The 17,702-nt window shown below is 46.8% G+C and overlaps 1 protein-coding gene across 6 annotated transcripts in view; it reads right to left on the bottom strand.

Moving 5' to 3' along the window:
• The window catches only part of UNK (unk zinc finger), a 47,111-nt gene extending 29,409 nt beyond the window's left edge, over nucleotides 1-17,702 (bottom strand). For 4 of the 6 annotated variants that reach the window (XM_063175644.1, XM_063175645.1, XM_063175646.1 and 1 more), the window contains exon 1: nucleotides 16,672-16,769. In XM_063175644.1, the coding sequence (XP_063031714.1) occupies nucleotides 16,672-16,769 (98 nt within the window). Of the gene's footprint in view, nucleotides 1-16,671; nucleotides 16,785-17,596 lie in introns of those variants that run through there. The other 2 variants (XM_063175648.1, XM_063175649.1) reach the window with 2 other exon arrangements.

Raw genomic sequence — 17,702 nt, 5'->3', positions numbered from 1 at the left:
AGGCCCAAATAAAACAATTAAAAATCTGAGAGTTTAACAGCTCCACAATCAGCTGAGCTGAAGCTGCTTCCCTTCAGCAGGGAAGCTTAAAAACGTACACACTGACTAGGGATTTCAGTCTCTAGTGTCTCAATTGTTGCTGAAGAGTATTTGAAAATTAATTGCATTTCATGATTGGCTAAACTCCCTGGAGAAACATTTATTGCAATGTTAATGAGAGATAATTACATAAGTAAATGGTTCACCTGAAAAGTGTTTAACACCTAACTTGCTTCATCAGAAAGTCGTTCTTTAATGGTCTCTATTAAATAAATGATGTCTCACTCCTAATTTCAAAGCAAGTCCTGCAAACAGGTACCACAGAGCATTAACTGTGCACCGTCACCTCTGCAGCACACACAAGTGAGGCAAGGAGAGCTGTCACATTAACTCAGTCATTTCAAGCCTTTCAATCACTGCTTTGGGTTTTTCTTTTTTTCCAAGCCACTACAACGTTTTAAATCACCCTCCTCCACAATAGCCTGAATGGTAAATTGCCTTACAGCCCTTTATTTTCTTGATCCATGAAGTGAGTTTTGGCTCCTCTGGGAGAACACAGACCACTCAACCAGCCACTTAGTATTAAAATATATAAAAGGCCTCTAAACCACGTGTGTTTTGGGAACACAGAGAGGATACAGAGCCTGCACCACCACAATGTGATGTCTCACAAATCAGAAAGCCATTAATATTTCAGGAGCCTCTTTGCAAAGGCTCTAAACAAAACACAGAGAACACTGTCATGACAGATCCTTCTGGTGTCAATGGCCTCCGTAATTTTTTTTTTTCCAGAACAGCTGAAAAAGGGAATTTCAGAACAACCCTCAAAGCTGAAAACATGTTGATAACTGGTACACATTTCATAGCATGTCAGCCAAACTGTGTCTGTACAGGAACAGGAAATCCAGCAACGATAACTTGCATTTCTCAACTCCTCTCAGGAAACCCTACAGCCCTCACTTGAGGGGCAGAAGAATTATTACCCCTATTTCATACTGGAGCTACTTCTATGTTTCTTTATACTTCTATACTTTATACTTCCATATTTCTTTTTCTAAAAAAAAAAAAATGTAAGTATATGTTGTATTTTCATACCCATGTAATTTTTAATAAGTGTAAAGCACATAGCACTGTCTTCTGATACAACATTAACATCAACAGCAACACCCAGATTCCTGGAGGAAATGTTACCATTTATGAGCCCTAGTAAACAAAGATGAATGCAATTCTAAACAAATAGGACAAGACTGGTCAGAACAATGCAGATCAAAGTCCCCAGGCTGAGCTGAACTTGCTGTCAAACAGGATGGACGCTGTTGGAAATGAAAGTTTTTTTCCTTAGGAAGACAAGAAGAAGTTCTTGGAGTAGTTTTAGGAACTCCTAAAGACCAACAGGAGCAGCAAAGTATTAGAAAAACCTCAATGCTACTCTGCTGAAATTCCACTTCCTCTGGGATGAGGGAAAGGGCAGTGATTATTCTGCAATTATTTACACTAGGGGGGAGGTGCTCACTGGCTTTAATTGCCAGTAGCAGCTCCAGGGCAGGGTAGCAAGTGTTTACCTCTGCAGCTTGGAATTGCAGGAGATCCCCCTCTGCCCTGGAGGAATGGAGCAGGAACCTGCTCTGGGAGCTGCAGGGAACAAGATGGGTGCTGTGGGGGAAGAAGAAAAAAATTCAAACCTAGAAAAAAGGAGGGAAAAAAAAACCAAAGCTAAGAAGAATTTTTAACCTAGAACTTTCATTTTTATCCTCCACAATTGCAGCTGTGTCCTGGTCCCCTCCTTGTCTCCTAGTGCAGAGATCTCCTGCTTTTCTGCAGATTTTCTGGTTGACACTGGTGTGCTCAAGCAGCTCAGTATGAGAGCATTCCTGCATTGCATCCATCCTGCTTCCAGGGCTGCAGCTTCCTGTCAAACTTGACCCAAGTCACACATGCAGTGCAGTGAGCTCAGTTCGGGAAAATGTGCTGGTAGTGCACAGCTGAGCTCCAAATTCCTCATAAAAGCCTTAACCCATAAAAGCTCCCAGAAATCACTGGAAGATGCACACTGATGCCAAGAGAGCCTCTGCTTTCTAACAGAGGGATCAGAACGACCAGGGAGAGAAACAATGCCAAGTAGCAAGGAAATGAAAATATTAAAACCAACTCTTCAAAACTCTTGTGGCTTCTGTGATGCAAAGCCATGCTCTGCTTTACTTCCAACACCCCTCACGCTGCCTGAGATCTTTATGGAGGTCCCAAGATGAGCTCCTCTCCCTTGCAGCCCTCCTTGCTCTTCCAGGTCCAACCCCCTTTCTGCCAAAATTCCTCCTGGGCCCAAAGAAAGGCTCACAAACAGCACCTGAACCTTCTGCAGAGAGGAAACCATGAGATAATATAACATTATAGTCTGGCTAATGCAGCCCAGGACACAATCTGCAATGCAGGGCAGCAGTGAGATCTAACACCACCAATCAGCTCCATTCCACACACGGCTGGGGGGGTGTTTACACCCCTGAAACTGCTCTGGCACCTGGGCAAAGGCCCTGCTGAGAGGCTGTGGCAGCACTGCTGGCCTGTGTCACACCACTGGAAACCAGGAGCAGCCTTGACAGCAGCTCCTCACTCAGGGCACGGCCACTGGTGCTGGGGCTCACTCCAGAGCTGCTCCTGGGGCACAGAAACCCACCCAGAGAGGGCAGCCCAGAACTGGGGCTCACTCCAGAGCTGCTCCTGGGGCTCACAAACCCAGAGAGGGCAGCCAGAACTGGGGCTCACTCCCTGTGTGCTCCTGGGGCTCACAAACCCAGAGAGGGCAGCCAGAACTGGGGTTCACTCCAGAGCTGCTCCTGGGGCACAGAAACCCACCCAGAGAGGGCAGCCAGAACTGGGGCTCACTCCCTGTGTGCTCCTGGGGCACACAAACCCACCCAGAGAGGGCAGCCCAGAACTGGGGCTCACTCCCAGAGCTGCTCCTGGGGCTCAGCAAACCCAGAGAGGGCAGCCAGAACTGGGGCTCATTCCCTGTGTGCTCCTGGGGCACAGAAACCCAGAGAGGGCAGCCAGAACTGGGGCTCACTCCCTGTGTGCTCCTGGGGCTCACAAACCCAGGGAGGGCAGCCAGAACTGGGGTTCACTCCAGAGCTGCTCCTGGGGCACAGAAACCCAGAGAGGGCAGCCAGAACTGGGGCTCACTCCCAGAGCTGCTCCTGGGGCACACAGACCCACCCAGAGAGGGCAGCCAGAACTGGGGCTCACTCCCTGTGTGCTCCTGGGGCTCACAAACCCAGAGAGGGCAGCCCAGAACTGGGGCTCACTCCAGAGCTGCTCCTGGGGCACAGCAAACACACCCAGAGAGGGCAGCCCAGAACTGGGGCTCACTCCAGAGCTGCTCCTGGGGCACAGCAAACACACCCAGAGAGGGCAGCCAGAACTGGGCTGGTCCCAAAGTCCAGCCTGCTGTGGGCACTTCACTTTGTTATTTGCATTAATATTAGAAATTACCACTTCAGGGCTGTATAGAGATTCTCAAACTTGTCCAGAAGAGCCCTCAGAGGCAAATCTAACAAGAAATCTATGAATGAATTTTTAGGTTGTGTGTTTTGGCTTGGGTTTTGGTTTAGGGCTTTTTTTTTTTCCCCCGTTTTTTTCTTCAAACCAAGTTTTACACTCCTGATAAGATTTCAGATATCAGGGAGAAAATGCTCTTCTGCCATTATCACTTATTTTAGTCATGTGTGCCTTCTCTCAAAGTATTACACTGGCAAAAATCCCATTTCACTGGCACAAAAATACATGGCAATGCTGGGGACATTTGTTGGCATTTTTCTATGTGTCATGTCCTGCTGTTTCAGACAGGACTCCATGAAGCCATGGACCTCTCTGTAAAATCTCAGGTGGTCCCAGTTCATCTCCTTCCTAAAAATGCAGTCTGAGAGGTCACTGCTCTCAGCTGCTCATCACCTTTCCTCCTCTAGGAGCTCTGAGTGGCACTGATCTGTCCAGAGAGCAGGATGGAGAAAGTTTGCCTAATTCAGGTTAAAAAAAAAAAAAAAACAAAACAAAAAAAAAAAAAAAACCAACCAAACCAAACACTCCTATATATACATATATATATATATATATATATATACATATATATCCCAGCAGCTTCACTTAAAAATTTAAATTAGTGGTTTGAGCTAACACAGATAAAATTATCTGAAGAAACCAGGGTGTGCTTATCCAACAGACTGTCTGCTCAGCAGACAGCATTGCAAAACCCAAGAGAAAATATCTAACTATAGATATTGATATTTCTAATTCAATAATGCTTATCTTTTGGGATTATTTTCAAAACTGCTATTTTCTTCTTAAGCTCAGAGAGCCACCCCAACCCAAGAGGAAAAGAGCTGTCCATATTAAATCAGCTCTCTAAATTCATTTCACCCTCATAAAATTTTATTGCAAAAGATGATATCAGACACACTTTAAGTAAGAAACCCATGACTCAATTATTTTCTTTTACTGAACTGTGGTATTCCAATTGAAATGAGTCAGTGGTGCATGACAGAATCTACTTATTCCAACAGGATACTCAGTAAAAATCCTACTAATACACCTTTCATTTAACATATTACAGATAGAGAACACCCATGAAATGCAGCTCTGACATTGCTCAGGAGGTTTTGCTCTTGGGGCAAGGGAGATGCTTCAGAATAAGTGAGATAAAAACATGGAGTTAAAGAATGGGATTGTTAAAAATAATTTGGAGAGTTTTATACCAGCACTCACACAATGTCTTAGGAAATGTTGGCATTTCAATGCAAACCTACCCAACAAGGAACAGAACCTTCAACTCTCAAGATTTCTTGGAATTTGGGAGGAAAGATGTGAAACAATCTGATTTCATGGCAGTTGTAGCTCCTTGCTCCTAGGGGTGGCACAAGTCAAGCAAACCCCTGAACCAGCAGCTGCAGACCTCCAGCAGCCTGGCTTACAGCTCTGCAATGTTCAGTGTCCTTCTAGTAAGAGCAGAAGTTAAGACAAGTCTGTTTCAATAAATAATTTTTACTGAGAGGCAGATGCAATTTAATATTGAAACAGAGCCTCACATGAGTCACTGTTGAATATGAAACAATAACAAACACTTTTAGCAGCAATCTTCAAAGTTTCAATCATAATTTCAGGAAAAATTCTCAACAAGTTCTACCAGGAATCTGTGTCAAGGCATGGTTTGGGTTGAAAGAAACCTTAAAGATCATCTATGCCCAACCTCTTGCATGGGCAGGGATGCTCACCCACTAGATGAGATGAGGTCTGTTAGCTACTGTGGCTCACCAATATTGGATATTTCCCCTTTTTCCACATTTAATTGTATTTAGAAAAATAACATCATAGACCTGACCAAGCCCTCACACCTCACAGACCAAACTTTTTGCATACCCCATGCACCACCTGGCACAAAAGGCAAACATCTCTCTCAGGACATCTCCAGAACCATCAGTCCATCTGCCTCTCCACACCCTCAGCAGCCAGGTGCAGCTCTGTAAACCTTGAAAGGATTAGAAAGCATTTAAACCTCAAAGAAAAATATATGGATCACTTTATAAAAACAAAAGGCTGACTGTGAATGTGGGGAAGGAGAAAAGGATGAGGAAAAAGTTTCAGTAAGCTCAGACCTGTCAAGAAGATAGACTTCACATGCCTCAGTGTTTTCTTTATCACCTAAATAAATTGAACCATCAACTGGAAAAAGGTCACACACAGACAGCAGTGTGTGATTTTAAAGCTGTTAGATTTCCCCTCCTCCATTAGAGCTTGACAACAATGTCAGTCTAAGGGCAAATAAAGAAAGTGAGAGTTGGGGAGACTTATTACAGATGCATGGAGTTGGGTTTGTTTGGTTGTGGAGGTTTTTTTGTTTTAAGATTTCTTATAACTCACTGTGTGCCTCAGTGGCCAAAATGACAACTGCTCACATCCATAACCCATTGCTGCCCCAGTTTCTGTTGCAGAAATAGGTAGCTATCATTAATTCTTCCATTTTCTCAGCATCTCAATGACTTAGCAAGCAAAGTTGAGCTGGATGCTTCCAAATAAATGGAAATGCAGAGTGTACTGCAGAAGGTAAAACACAAACTGCCAGACTGCAGGAAACTGAGGATAACACACCAAAATGCACACAGCCACATCCAACAGCAACCTGATCCCTACTGGAGCTCCATTTCTGGATTTCAAAGCAGACCAGGGGGTGGACAAGAACACAGTGAATTTATTTCAGCCGTGATGAATGAATTCTGTATCACCAATGCTTCATAGATAAGTGAGTGACTGCAAAAGTTCAGGCTAAAAATAACACGTGTTGGCAACTATCAGAAACCATCAGGATGTTTTTCAATTAGAAGGAAAAAGTCAGACAAACAGTTGTGCCTTGTCTACACTGAAAAACGAAGGGAAAACAGAGAAGTGTGGTGCAGGCCCATCATGGGAAGACAGATTTGCACCAGCTTCAGGCAAAACATTGTTCAGTTTGCAGTTCCAGCAAAAATGGCTTTGTTTGGAGAGAAATGCCCTGCTGCAGCCCAGAAGCTCATCAACACTGTCCTGATGAGGAACAAAAATCAAGGCTTTCAAGGCAGAGCTCACTTGATAAAACCCACATTTATCACATTTGTGAGCAGCCAAGACTTGGGCTCCACGAGGCACAGCTGTGTTCCTGCCCTGGGTGTTGGGGAAGAGCTGCTTGCTCAGAGTTCCTGGGAGCTGTGCATCCCTTTGCTTGGCACCCTTTGAGTTGTGTCACTCAAAACCTAACAAATAAAGCAATTTGAGTCATTTTTTGGTGGTGTGCTGTCTTTAAAAAGCAGGCACTTGTTGCATCAGCAGACCATGAAATGTATATAACCAAGTCATACCAATCAAATCCATTTCAAACACAAGTATTTGTTTACACAGAGCTTTCACCTTTTTAATTAAAATAACCCAAGCACTGGCAAAGGCAAACACTTAATGGCATTACATTTCAGATGCATTTCCTTAAAAGCCATTTACCAAGATCCAGAATTCTGCATAAAGCCTTGAACTTACATTTACATTTCCTTGAGTTAGTTATCCTTTTTAACCCAAATTACTTGGCAATGAATATGTATTAGACATGACCTCAAAATTAACTCAATATTTAGGCAGTTCATGCAATGTTTTAAACACACAGCCCATTTTTTCCAAGTTTAAATGACATATTTGCAATTTAACACCATTAGTTTATGTAAACTGTGCCTAAAGCACACTTTGCTGTTTTCAAACATGGATCACCCCAATTGAGACAACCCTCATCCCTCTCTGGGCTGCTTTTGCTCCACAAGTATTTAGTTGTCATTAATCCTTCCCTACAGCACCTGTGCAAGTGCTGAGTCCATGAAAACAGGATCATATGGAAATAATTATTTTTCAGGAACGTGGGCTGAGCCTGTTGCAGGGCAAACACTGGAGCTCCCAGCATCCACACAGCTGCACACTGCTGAGGGTCTGTACCTGCTCCAGGTGTCAGCACAAATATGCTTAAATATGAGCAGTTAAATATTTTACAGCTAATTACTTCACAAAAAAATCCATCCCCAGACTTATCTATTATGGTGATTTATTCAGCTCATAGCCAGCTATATTTTCTCTGATATTAACTCATGTATTAACTTACATTATCCCATTTGTTATGGATGGGATGGATGATACCTTTTTATCCCAGTGTTCAGTGTTTGTAGCCTCAGGAAGGTGGGGTTAACACACACCAGGTCTGGCACAAGAAATTAAAGTCTGAATAACACCCTGATGGCCTCTGCTGTAAAAATTAAAGTTCCAGTTTCCAGCAAAGGTTTTTTCCCCACTGTACTTCTCTCACCACCCATTCAAGCACTAACAAAGCCTTCCCAGGGCTTACAACTGTAGAAACACCAGGGAAGGCTGGGAACAGGGCTGGGCTGTTTGAAAACTTGTGTTACTCACTCTGCTAGTTGCCTAAAACAAAACATCCCACATGCAAGAATTCATAATGGGCAATTCAGAAAAATATTATTTCCATACAAACCATTCCACAGCTCAGCTCAGGCTCTCAGCTGCAGATTGTTATGAGCATTTTTAGCCAGCTAAGCCTCAACATTTTGTCTCACAAGAGGTGCTTTGGAAACAGAGCACAGCAGCCTTCCCTGTCCTGGCCCTGCCAAGACCCCCATGATTTAACACACAGCTCACAGATCAGCTGCAGCCCCACACTCACAAGTTTTAAGACAGAACATGACAGAGCTGTTTAAGGGCTGTATTTACACAGGACCAAAAGCAGACAACCAAAGCTCCACATGACCTGACAGCTCTATAGTGCTCTCACCCAGCCCAATCTCCACTGGAAATTAAATAGCATCTGCTTCTTCTCAGGTTAAACACGAGCAGATTTGCAGCAGCCTCTTTGGAAAGGCTTTCATTTGTGAACAGACATTTTCTGCTGTGAGTTTGAAACAAAGCACAGTGATTATCTAACAAGCATGAACCTGCATCCATACCCATGTGCCAGCACAGAGATAAAAGCCAACCCTTACTGGTTGATTTTGAAGAATCAATGTCAACCATTCAATCGATTTTCTTTTCTGCTCAGCACTCAAATCAGACTTCATCTGTGCCTGCTGTGGCCCAGTGGGCTGGATTTCCACCCTCCACACAGAGGGCACACCTGTGAATAACTGTCCTGCACACTCTGGAGTCCAAAGAAGCTCCAGTGCATGCTGACACCACCTCTCCTCCAAGGGGAAAGCAGGCAAACCCCAGGCTGTGCCACAACTTCCCACTTTGGTAATCAATGCACTGATAAATCTGGTGGCACTCTCGTATTTCAAATGTGCAAACAATATTTTTTTTTGTTGCTGTAAAGCTGCACAGATGTCCTCAGGCATCTGCTGTTTGTATTTCTGCTATGACAGTAACAGTCAAGTGCCATCAATGAAAACTCATGGTCTATTGAAAACTTTAGAGGAGAAAAAAATAAATCACCTCAGAGCACACTGGGTGTGGACTGACAGCTTCTTTTTGAGCTGTGGTGACATGCTGAAGACAAAGGATAACAAATAACACTGAATTATATTTTATTTTGCATTATTTTCAGCCATTCCATTCATAGAATGGCTTGAGTTGGAAAAGACCTTCAAGATCATCCAGTTCCAATCCTCAAATTCTGGTTCTAACTTCATCCAGAATAGTTTCAAAAAACTAATTCCCTTTTCATATGGTCATGGCTGCATATTAATCAAAACAAATTTTAGGCATACAATGATAAAAAGTAATCCCACCTTAATTTCTTAGTTGCACTTAACAGTGCCATCAGTCTTAGGGAGGCAGTGTATGCTCTGCTGAAATGGATTTGCCACTGTGACCAGCAGACAGTTAGAGGTGGTATGAGATTTCTCTTGTTTGACCACAAATTCAGTGCAAGTTTCTTCTCTACCACTGTTCTGACAACTTCATTCAATTAAATGTCTCTGACTTCTAATAAGAGATAAGAATCAGGCCAGTATTGAGCATTTCAGTGATCTGGCTCTTTTACTGCCATCACTGCACTTTAATGCTTAAAATATTTATTTCAAAATATTTCAAAACCTAGAACTTTCCTTGTTGTAACAATCACCTCCTCAACCTGAATGAATACTACAGCAGGGTGGGGGTCTGTGAGTCAGGAGCTGCACCAGAACTAAAGCAGAGAAGGAATTGTTGGTATTCATTGCAAGGGAACATTCATTCCAGCTGATATTTCAAATGTCAAGCTGGTATTAACTGCATCAAGCACTGATCAAAATACACAAGACAAGAGATTGCTGAGGAAATCATCACAAGCATCTAAATTGGCTGTCATCACTAGGAGGAGTTTGGGAAGGCACAAACCTTCAGCATCCCCCTGTGCACCCTTCTGCTGAGGCTCCTGGGATTGGATGCCCTGATATAAAAGACAAACTCTGTCTCAGTAAATTAGAGGGGACAAAAGGTAGCTAAGAAATAGCACTTGCTCCAGAGCCTGCTGGCACGTGAGCACCCATTAATTTAGGACATGGGGGGGAATTGCTGGCTCTGTGCACACACAGCTTTCAGCAACAGCTCTGTACCTGATTTGCTGAACGTTACAGAAAGTTTATAGAGTACATAAATGCTTTATAAGATAGAAAGTGCTGTGATTTACTCCCTCTTATAATTCACAATTTCACCAAAATCCAGTTTAAAGTGGAAACTGATACGATATTAAAAATCAATGACAATTAGACCCCCAAAAAAAAAATCTTAGCTAAAGTGATGTAGGTGACTCCTGGGCAAAGGGACCAGGTAACTTCTCACCATCTCCTTCAGCTTATTTCTGCTGCTTTCAAAAAGACTGGTGAAGTTTTCAAAAGCAGAAAATTAATGGAAGGAACAAAACCTCTCCTCAGCATCCTCTGAAAGTGAACACAGCTCTTCATGTCCTGACAAGCAGGTTTCCACGAGCCTCAACACAGCAATTAAAGATATTATTGCCTCTTTATTTTGCTCCTGTCTCGGAAATTACAGCTCCTTTAGCAGGGACCACAGAAGGGCTGTGTCCCTGCCCAGGCTCAGCCCCAGCATGAACACAGTCTCAGTGACAGCTCATGCTAATTTGCCACACAATAAGTGTGATTAACTGATGTCCTGACACATTCCCTCCTGCCACGCTGTCACAGGGGCAGGGACACGCAGCAAGCAGCCAGGCAGGGATGCAGGAAGGCTCTGCAGGAAGATTTTCCTCAGGACACTGATCAGACCCTTTGGAATAAGAAGGATCAGTGTTTCAGCTGCTCCTAGAAGATAGTAAAAGCTTTTTCTGGAAGAAGAAGAGCTCCAAAGACAAAAAAAAGCTGTAATTCCAACATAATGTTCCTTAAAATAAAGCCACATGATGTAAAAAATAAGAGACAATAAACTTACAAAATGAGAAATATTGATATAATGGGGAACTCTAAGCTCTGAGGTTCTCAGGATCATAGAATAAATGGAATTGGGAAGGACCCACAGAATCAGCAAGTCCTCAATTTTATAGAACAGTTATTAACCTTAATACTGCCTCCCATGCCACAAAAAGCTATCCTATATATGCTAATGTATATAATATATATATAATGTATATAATATATCCTATATGCTAATGCAAGCAACAGATAATCATCAACATGATACTTTTTATTACATTAAAAATTAAAGAACCATCTTCCACATTGAAACAATTCTGCACCATTGAACTCCCCTCCTCTTTCATGGAGTTTTGGATTTTTCAAACACCAAACCTTGCCAGAACAAAACTAATTCTGAGAACATCGCAGCAGTACACAAAGGTTTCTGCTTGACAAAATATTGATATGACACCTCTAGAGCAGTTACCCATATGTGAATTCCCTGTCAGACTGATATCCAGAAGTACTCAAGGAGTGGGAATGCAGCAGGAAAACCACAGGTCCAGCTCCTCTTCAACAGGAGGGAAAAATTCCTTTTTGCCCCAACACATTTGGGGCACAGATTGGGCCCAAATGCCCTCACCAGCCCCTCTCTCAAGCTGGAGCCTTTCAACACTCGGCCTTTGAAGAACCATAAAATGTAAAATGTTATTTTCAGCACGTGTTTGGTGGTGAGAGCACACTGTGAGGGCAGCTCTTCCTGTTCACACTCCAGCACTTTATATTTCCAACTTCCTGTAACTATTCACACTTCCTAATAACAGCTGGCAGTGGATGTGCATTCGGTGAAGTTCACACTGACTGAAAAAATACCAATAATAATTATGATAACCAGCTGATACTTTCCTGATAAGATGCCATTTACAGGTAATGATGTAGTGGACCACTGGTAAGTCCCAGGTTTAAAAGTATTGACTCACTCTGTGCTTTCCTAAGGGTATTACCTTACACTGTATATAATAGAATAATAACATAATCTATTCTACATCTTCTGTGCTTTATTACCAAATCTGAAACCTAAAAACACCTGGGTTTCTTTTTGTTGTTTTTGTTTTCTGGGTTATTTGGGTATTTTTTTCTTTGTTTAATTTTGTGTTTTGTTTTGTTTAGGTGGCTTTTTTTGTTGTTGTTGTTTAAACAACAGGTCTAGTTTCTATAACTTGTATAAGTCCCTATCAGCTTATTGATCTAAGGGTTATCACCAGTAAAACCAAAGCAGAATTAGGGCAGCAGTTTGTTATTTTAAGAGTCCTGATGGTTTAAAAAGAACACAAAAGGTTTCTAAAAACAATTTCCAAAGCCTCAACTCGCGCAGTAGGGTGTGAAGACCACCCAGCTCAAGCAGATCAAATGTACAATCTGACAGGCTGTGCAGGCAAATGTTCTGGGACCTGGCAGAGCAAACAGCAACCCTGAAAAATTGTTAGCTACACATCTGGTTTTTGGTTTTCTTCCCACAGACACTCAGTCTGCACCTCTGAGATCAGACATGTCCTGTTTGCTCTGCCAGTGGTAAGACACTGTCCACTGATAAGGAGATAAGGATGACTCTGCTACGACGGATGCTCTGAGTGCGTTTTTGAGTAAGAATTCACATGTTTAATTTTGAGATAAGGCTTTAAATAAGCACACCTATGGTCTTGGTATTTTTACATCTTCTTCACTCACATTTCCACTGCTGCCCTAATCTGAGTTCCTATTTGAGGCTGAGAAACCACCAGACAAGGCACGATGCAGACACAAGAATATCTCTGATTTCAGTAATAGCCAAAGTATTGCACCAGCTCCATTTTCATCCCCATTTACAATGTCCTTCATTTGAGTCTTCTGGTCTTTCAATGCCTAAATGGCACCAGAATGGTTGCAAGACAAAGCTTGGGTGAGCAGCAGCCAGCAGTCACTCCACCACAGCCCAGCCATGTGGATGCAGCTCCAGCATGACCTACAGGGTATAAATCCTTCAGGAATTTCCCACAGCTCCAATCCTTGTGCAAAAGGAAAGACATGTTCTTTGCCTTTGATGCTGCAAAGGCATAATCACAAAGCTTATCTTGATGCACTGCAAAAGAGGACAGGATGTGCTCCCAGGCATCTCACCCAGATCTCAGTGAGGGCACACGGAATCCTGAAGGTCACTTCCATGGGTGCTGCTCATGTTTGAGATGGGCACACTCAGGAGAAATGCCTTGAGTGGCAATGACTTGGGTTATGCACAACAAATCTGTGTTCCAAAGAGTTTATCACCTGAATCAGAGTATTTTCAATGCTGCTTGTGAGCCTGTGTGCTCTGAATGCTCTGGACTGAAGGGACTCTCTGTTTTTTCATTAAATGGGTTAATTTATCTCCACCTCAACGTTTGCTTTCCTGCAGAGTTATTAAACTGTCTGACTTTCAGGTGAATGCACAGTGAACAAAAGGGCTGCTCCACTTTCACTTATCTAAATTCTGCCAGATCAATAAACACCCAAGCAGTGGAAACAATCTTTACAATTCACAATTAAGGCATCAAGCCTGACTGAAACCAACCACGCAGAGGAACCAAAACAAAACTACCCCAGAGCACTCTGTGCCTACAGCTCCAGTGACCGAGAGCTCACTTTCAGTTTCTTCCAACTCAAGTCTACCCACATGAGCAGATACACATTAAAGACAGAGGTACCTGCAGAAATAACAAGCTAGACAGAGCTGAGAAACGCTGCAAAACCAATCCTCAGCTGAGGCTTGACAGAGCCAGCCCAAATGAAACCCACTTCCCATGCAGCCCCTGCAGAGCACATCACCCCAAGCTGATGCCAGCCTCCAGGAACCCCAGCAAGGAGCTGTCTCACCCCTTTGTTGCCAGGAATTAAGCTGCTGTCACCCTGCTACAGGAGCTGTGGGATCACAGAAAGCAGCCACACGCAGCAACATCTAATCCAGCAACCCAGGGAGAGCACAAGAGCAGCCTGGAGTATTCTGTTACTCACTCGGGTTCTACAAATGGAATCCCATCCCCAGACGAGGAGCAGCCCATCCATAATTAAACAGCAAACTTTGCCATCTACCAGGGACTTGTCTCCAGGAATATCCAGCTGCACTCCAAGACTGCTGCCCAGGGACACAAATCAAGGAAGCTCAGCCTCTTCTGCTAACAAACAGTGACAAAGGTGTGAGAGAGCATCACCAGCTCTGCTTTCCCCACATTTTCTGTTGCTGCACATCTAAAGTAAGCATAAAGTCTTCCTGACAGAAAGACAGAGGTTCAAAGTGTATCAAAAATCTCACGCAAGTAACACCAAGAGTTTGGAAATTCACGCTAATACAGAAATTGGAACGTTTCCTTACAAATACAACCAAAACTTTCTGAGAGATCCCCAGCACCAGATTGCCTGTCCCCAGGGAACAGCAAAGTATGCAGATAATTAGGCTTACTTGAGTTTACAACTTGTAACCTTTGTGTCATTTTATGGAAACAAACTATATTTAAGGGGAAAAAAAGAAAGGAAGAAAATATTTACATTTTGACAACATACAACTTGTTCACATGAGCCACCAGCAAATAAGTTCCCATATGTTATCAGGAGGAGGTTTACAGTCTGATGTGACCCAGTGTACACATCCCAGCCTTCCAAAGGATGGCTCACATCCCACTGTCGGCACTCAGCAGCCCCCAAACTTGTCTCTCACTTATGGTTATTCAGCTCCTCTGCAACTGTTTTCACTGAAGTATTTATAGCATTCCATCTTCAAAACACAAGTTTTGCCCTCTGGAAATAAGCTAATTGCACCACCAGCTTTGTTCCACACTGTCCCATTTCCGTCCTCTTTCCCAATCTCCTCTGCTTCTTGAAGTTTTTCTTCCTCTGTTTTCCCTAATACTTGACATCCTTATTTCCACAGTCATGCTCAGCCAAGTTATGACCTTCACCTTCCTCTGTCCAGTGTCCTCACTTTCTCAACCTCATCTCCTTGTTTCCCTTCTCCATCACTAGTGTGATTCCACCTCTACAGGCAGCTCCTGTTCCCTCTTTTTCCCTACAGCAACAATCCCAGCAGACTCTTCCATGCCCATTTCCCCCATAAAACTGTCAGACTCGTAGAGCACACCAAAAACCAAGCAACCTACGAGACTGTGGCTTGCCAGCTCCCTAAAGATCACGACAGGATCTTCACAACGACAATAAAACTGAAAGCCTTCATTCTGCCACAGCATTCCTGAAGAAAAGGGGTGGCAGGTAGCCTGTGATCCCAGCAGCAGGCACACAGGCTGTATGGACCCATGTCTGTGGATTCCTCAAAGCTCTTTTTTATTCCAGGTATCACAGTGTGGACGTAAGGAAGTCCACCACCAACCTTATGAAATGGAAATTAAAAGCACACAGAGCACACGTCTCACTTTGGGTGGGGGCATCCACACAAGCCAGAGATACGAGTATTTGTAGGGTATTTGTAGGACAACACCCTAAAATGATAAGGGAAACGGCTCAGCACATATATTTTGTTCACAAAGAACAGTTCCAAAGTTTTCTCTTTTAAGGACAGGGAACACACGACCCATTTCCAGCCATACCCATCCATCACCAGCCCACCCAACAAAGACAATGCTCGCTCCCAATCCATTATCCCAGTGCACAAGAGGATGGGAATCTCATCCCACAGCCTCCAACTCCAACAACTGACCACAGGCCAACTTCACACAGCTCCACATGTTGTGTTTCCCTGGGACAAGGCAGCAGAGTGGTATTTTTTGGTTAGGAAAGACACATCCCAGCAACAAGTGTTCCCTGAGGGAGTGTGTGCAGTGATGGAGGTGACACACAGCCAGAGGCCCTGCACAGCCAGATCACACCCGAGCAGGGCCAGCAAGCGCAGGGATGGGGCAAATGCTCATCGACATTTCCATGTAAACCTTCCAAGGGGAACGTTCCACACACCTCTGTCACTCCCAAAGACACCTGCTCTGACAGGGACCCGCTCCATCACCAACCAGCAAGGCTGCGGCCCTGGGCACCTCCTGTCACCTCACACCTCCCTCCACAGGTGCCAAGGAACGCCCGGGACCGCTCAGGGATGGGGGACAGCAGTGACAGCCCCGGGTGACAGCTCAGCAAACCCTCAGCCCCTCAAAGCACCGCGAGGCGACCCCCGGAGGAACGGAGCCCACCGAGGGCGGGGGGCAGAGCTGGGGACCCAGGATTCCCTCACATCCCGTGGGACAGAGGCCCAGCCTCGGGCCGGGTGTCACCACAGGGCCCGCGCTCCACCGACACCACGGGCAGGGACCGGGGCTGTCACTCGCGGCTCCCCTCACCCGCCGCGGAACGGATCGGGGCTGTCACATCCCAGGGGATGCCCTCACATCCCGGGGGACCGACCCGCACCCCAGGCGGGGGTGTCACCCGAGAGGGCGGGACGGGCGGGCGAGGGCCCGGGGGTGTCACCGGGGGTCCGGGGGTCCCCTCACCCCGGGGGAGGCGCGGCGGCCCCGGTGCATCACGGGGCTTGGGCGGGGGGGGTCGCTCATCCCCCGCCCCTCCCTCCCGCCCCGCCGCCCCCGGCCCGCGCCGGCCGAGGCCGGTTCCAGCCGGTGCCCGCGCGTCCCCCCGCGCGCCCCCGCGCGCGCCGCACGCTGACGTCAGGCGCGTGTTGGCGCGCGGGCGGGCGGGCGGCGGCGGGGAAGCTCCCGGCTCTACGTACGTGTAGTGCTGCGGCTTCTCGGGCTGCGCCTGCAGCGCGCTGGCGGCGCTCGCCGGCCCGGCCGCGGCAGGGCCGCCCGCCACCGGGCCCTTGGACATGCCTCCCGCCTTCCGCCGCCGCCGCCGCCGAGGAGACCTTTATTATTCACTCTGCGCGGTCCGCACGGAGGGCGCCGCGCGCAGGCGCCGCCGCCGCCATTGCCGCCCCGGTGGCGCGCGGGGCGGGGTGGGACTTGTAGTCCCGCCGCGCGCGCGCCGCCCGCCGGCCCGGGACGCGGCGGGCAGTGGCTTCCGGCCGGCGGGACTACAACTCCCAGAGGCGCCCCGCGGCGACGCGGCCTCCGCGCTTCCTGCCGCGCGGGGCGCGACGGGAGGTGTAGTGCGCGGAGCCGTGGGGGCGGCGCGCCGGGGCGCCCCCCGGTGGCGGGGCGGGATCGGGGCCGAGGGACCCCCGAGCGCAGGGACGGCACCGACCCCCGGGGGGACACGGAGACCGTGCGGGACACCGAGCCCCTGAGGGCGAGGAGCGAGCCGCAGGACGGCAGCGAGCCCCTGGGGGGACACCGAGCCCTTAGAACACACCGGCCCCTAAGGGGGCGACACAGCCCGCTCGGCCCAGCCCCGACGGGAGCGGGGGCGGCCGGTCCCCATGTTGAGGGGCCGGGAGTTATTTGTGTCAGGCGGCCTCACTTCCTTCCTCCCCCTCTTCCTCTGCCTCGGGGGCCGCGCGTGGACGCGGGAGCGCAGCCAGGGCTTATTTTAGTGCTGGCAGCGCTGATGGCTCCGCGGCCCTCCCCACACACGGGACAGCGCCGCGCAGGACGGGCCCGCGGGCAGCGCTGCGGCCCCGAGAGGAGGAGGAGGAGGAGGGAGGGGAGGAAGAGGACGAGGGGGAGGAAGGCCCAGCGAGCGCATGAAGAACCTACCTGGGAGCAGGTGACACCAATGGCACCTGGCTGCTGGGACATCGCAGCACGGGCTCCCCGTCCTCCCCCGGGAGAACCCCCCCCCCAGAGCAGCCGTGTCCAAGGA

Source organism: Melospiza melodia, chromosome 24 (assembly GCF_035770615.1).
Source record: "Melospiza melodia melodia isolate bMelMel2 chromosome 24, bMelMel2.pri, whole genome shotgun sequence".
Taxonomy (NCBI): domain Eukaryota; kingdom Metazoa; phylum Chordata; class Aves; order Passeriformes; family Passerellidae; genus Melospiza; species Melospiza melodia.
The sequence above is the reverse complement of the archived record's forward strand: the minus strand, read 5'-3'. Positions and strand labels throughout refer to the sequence as shown.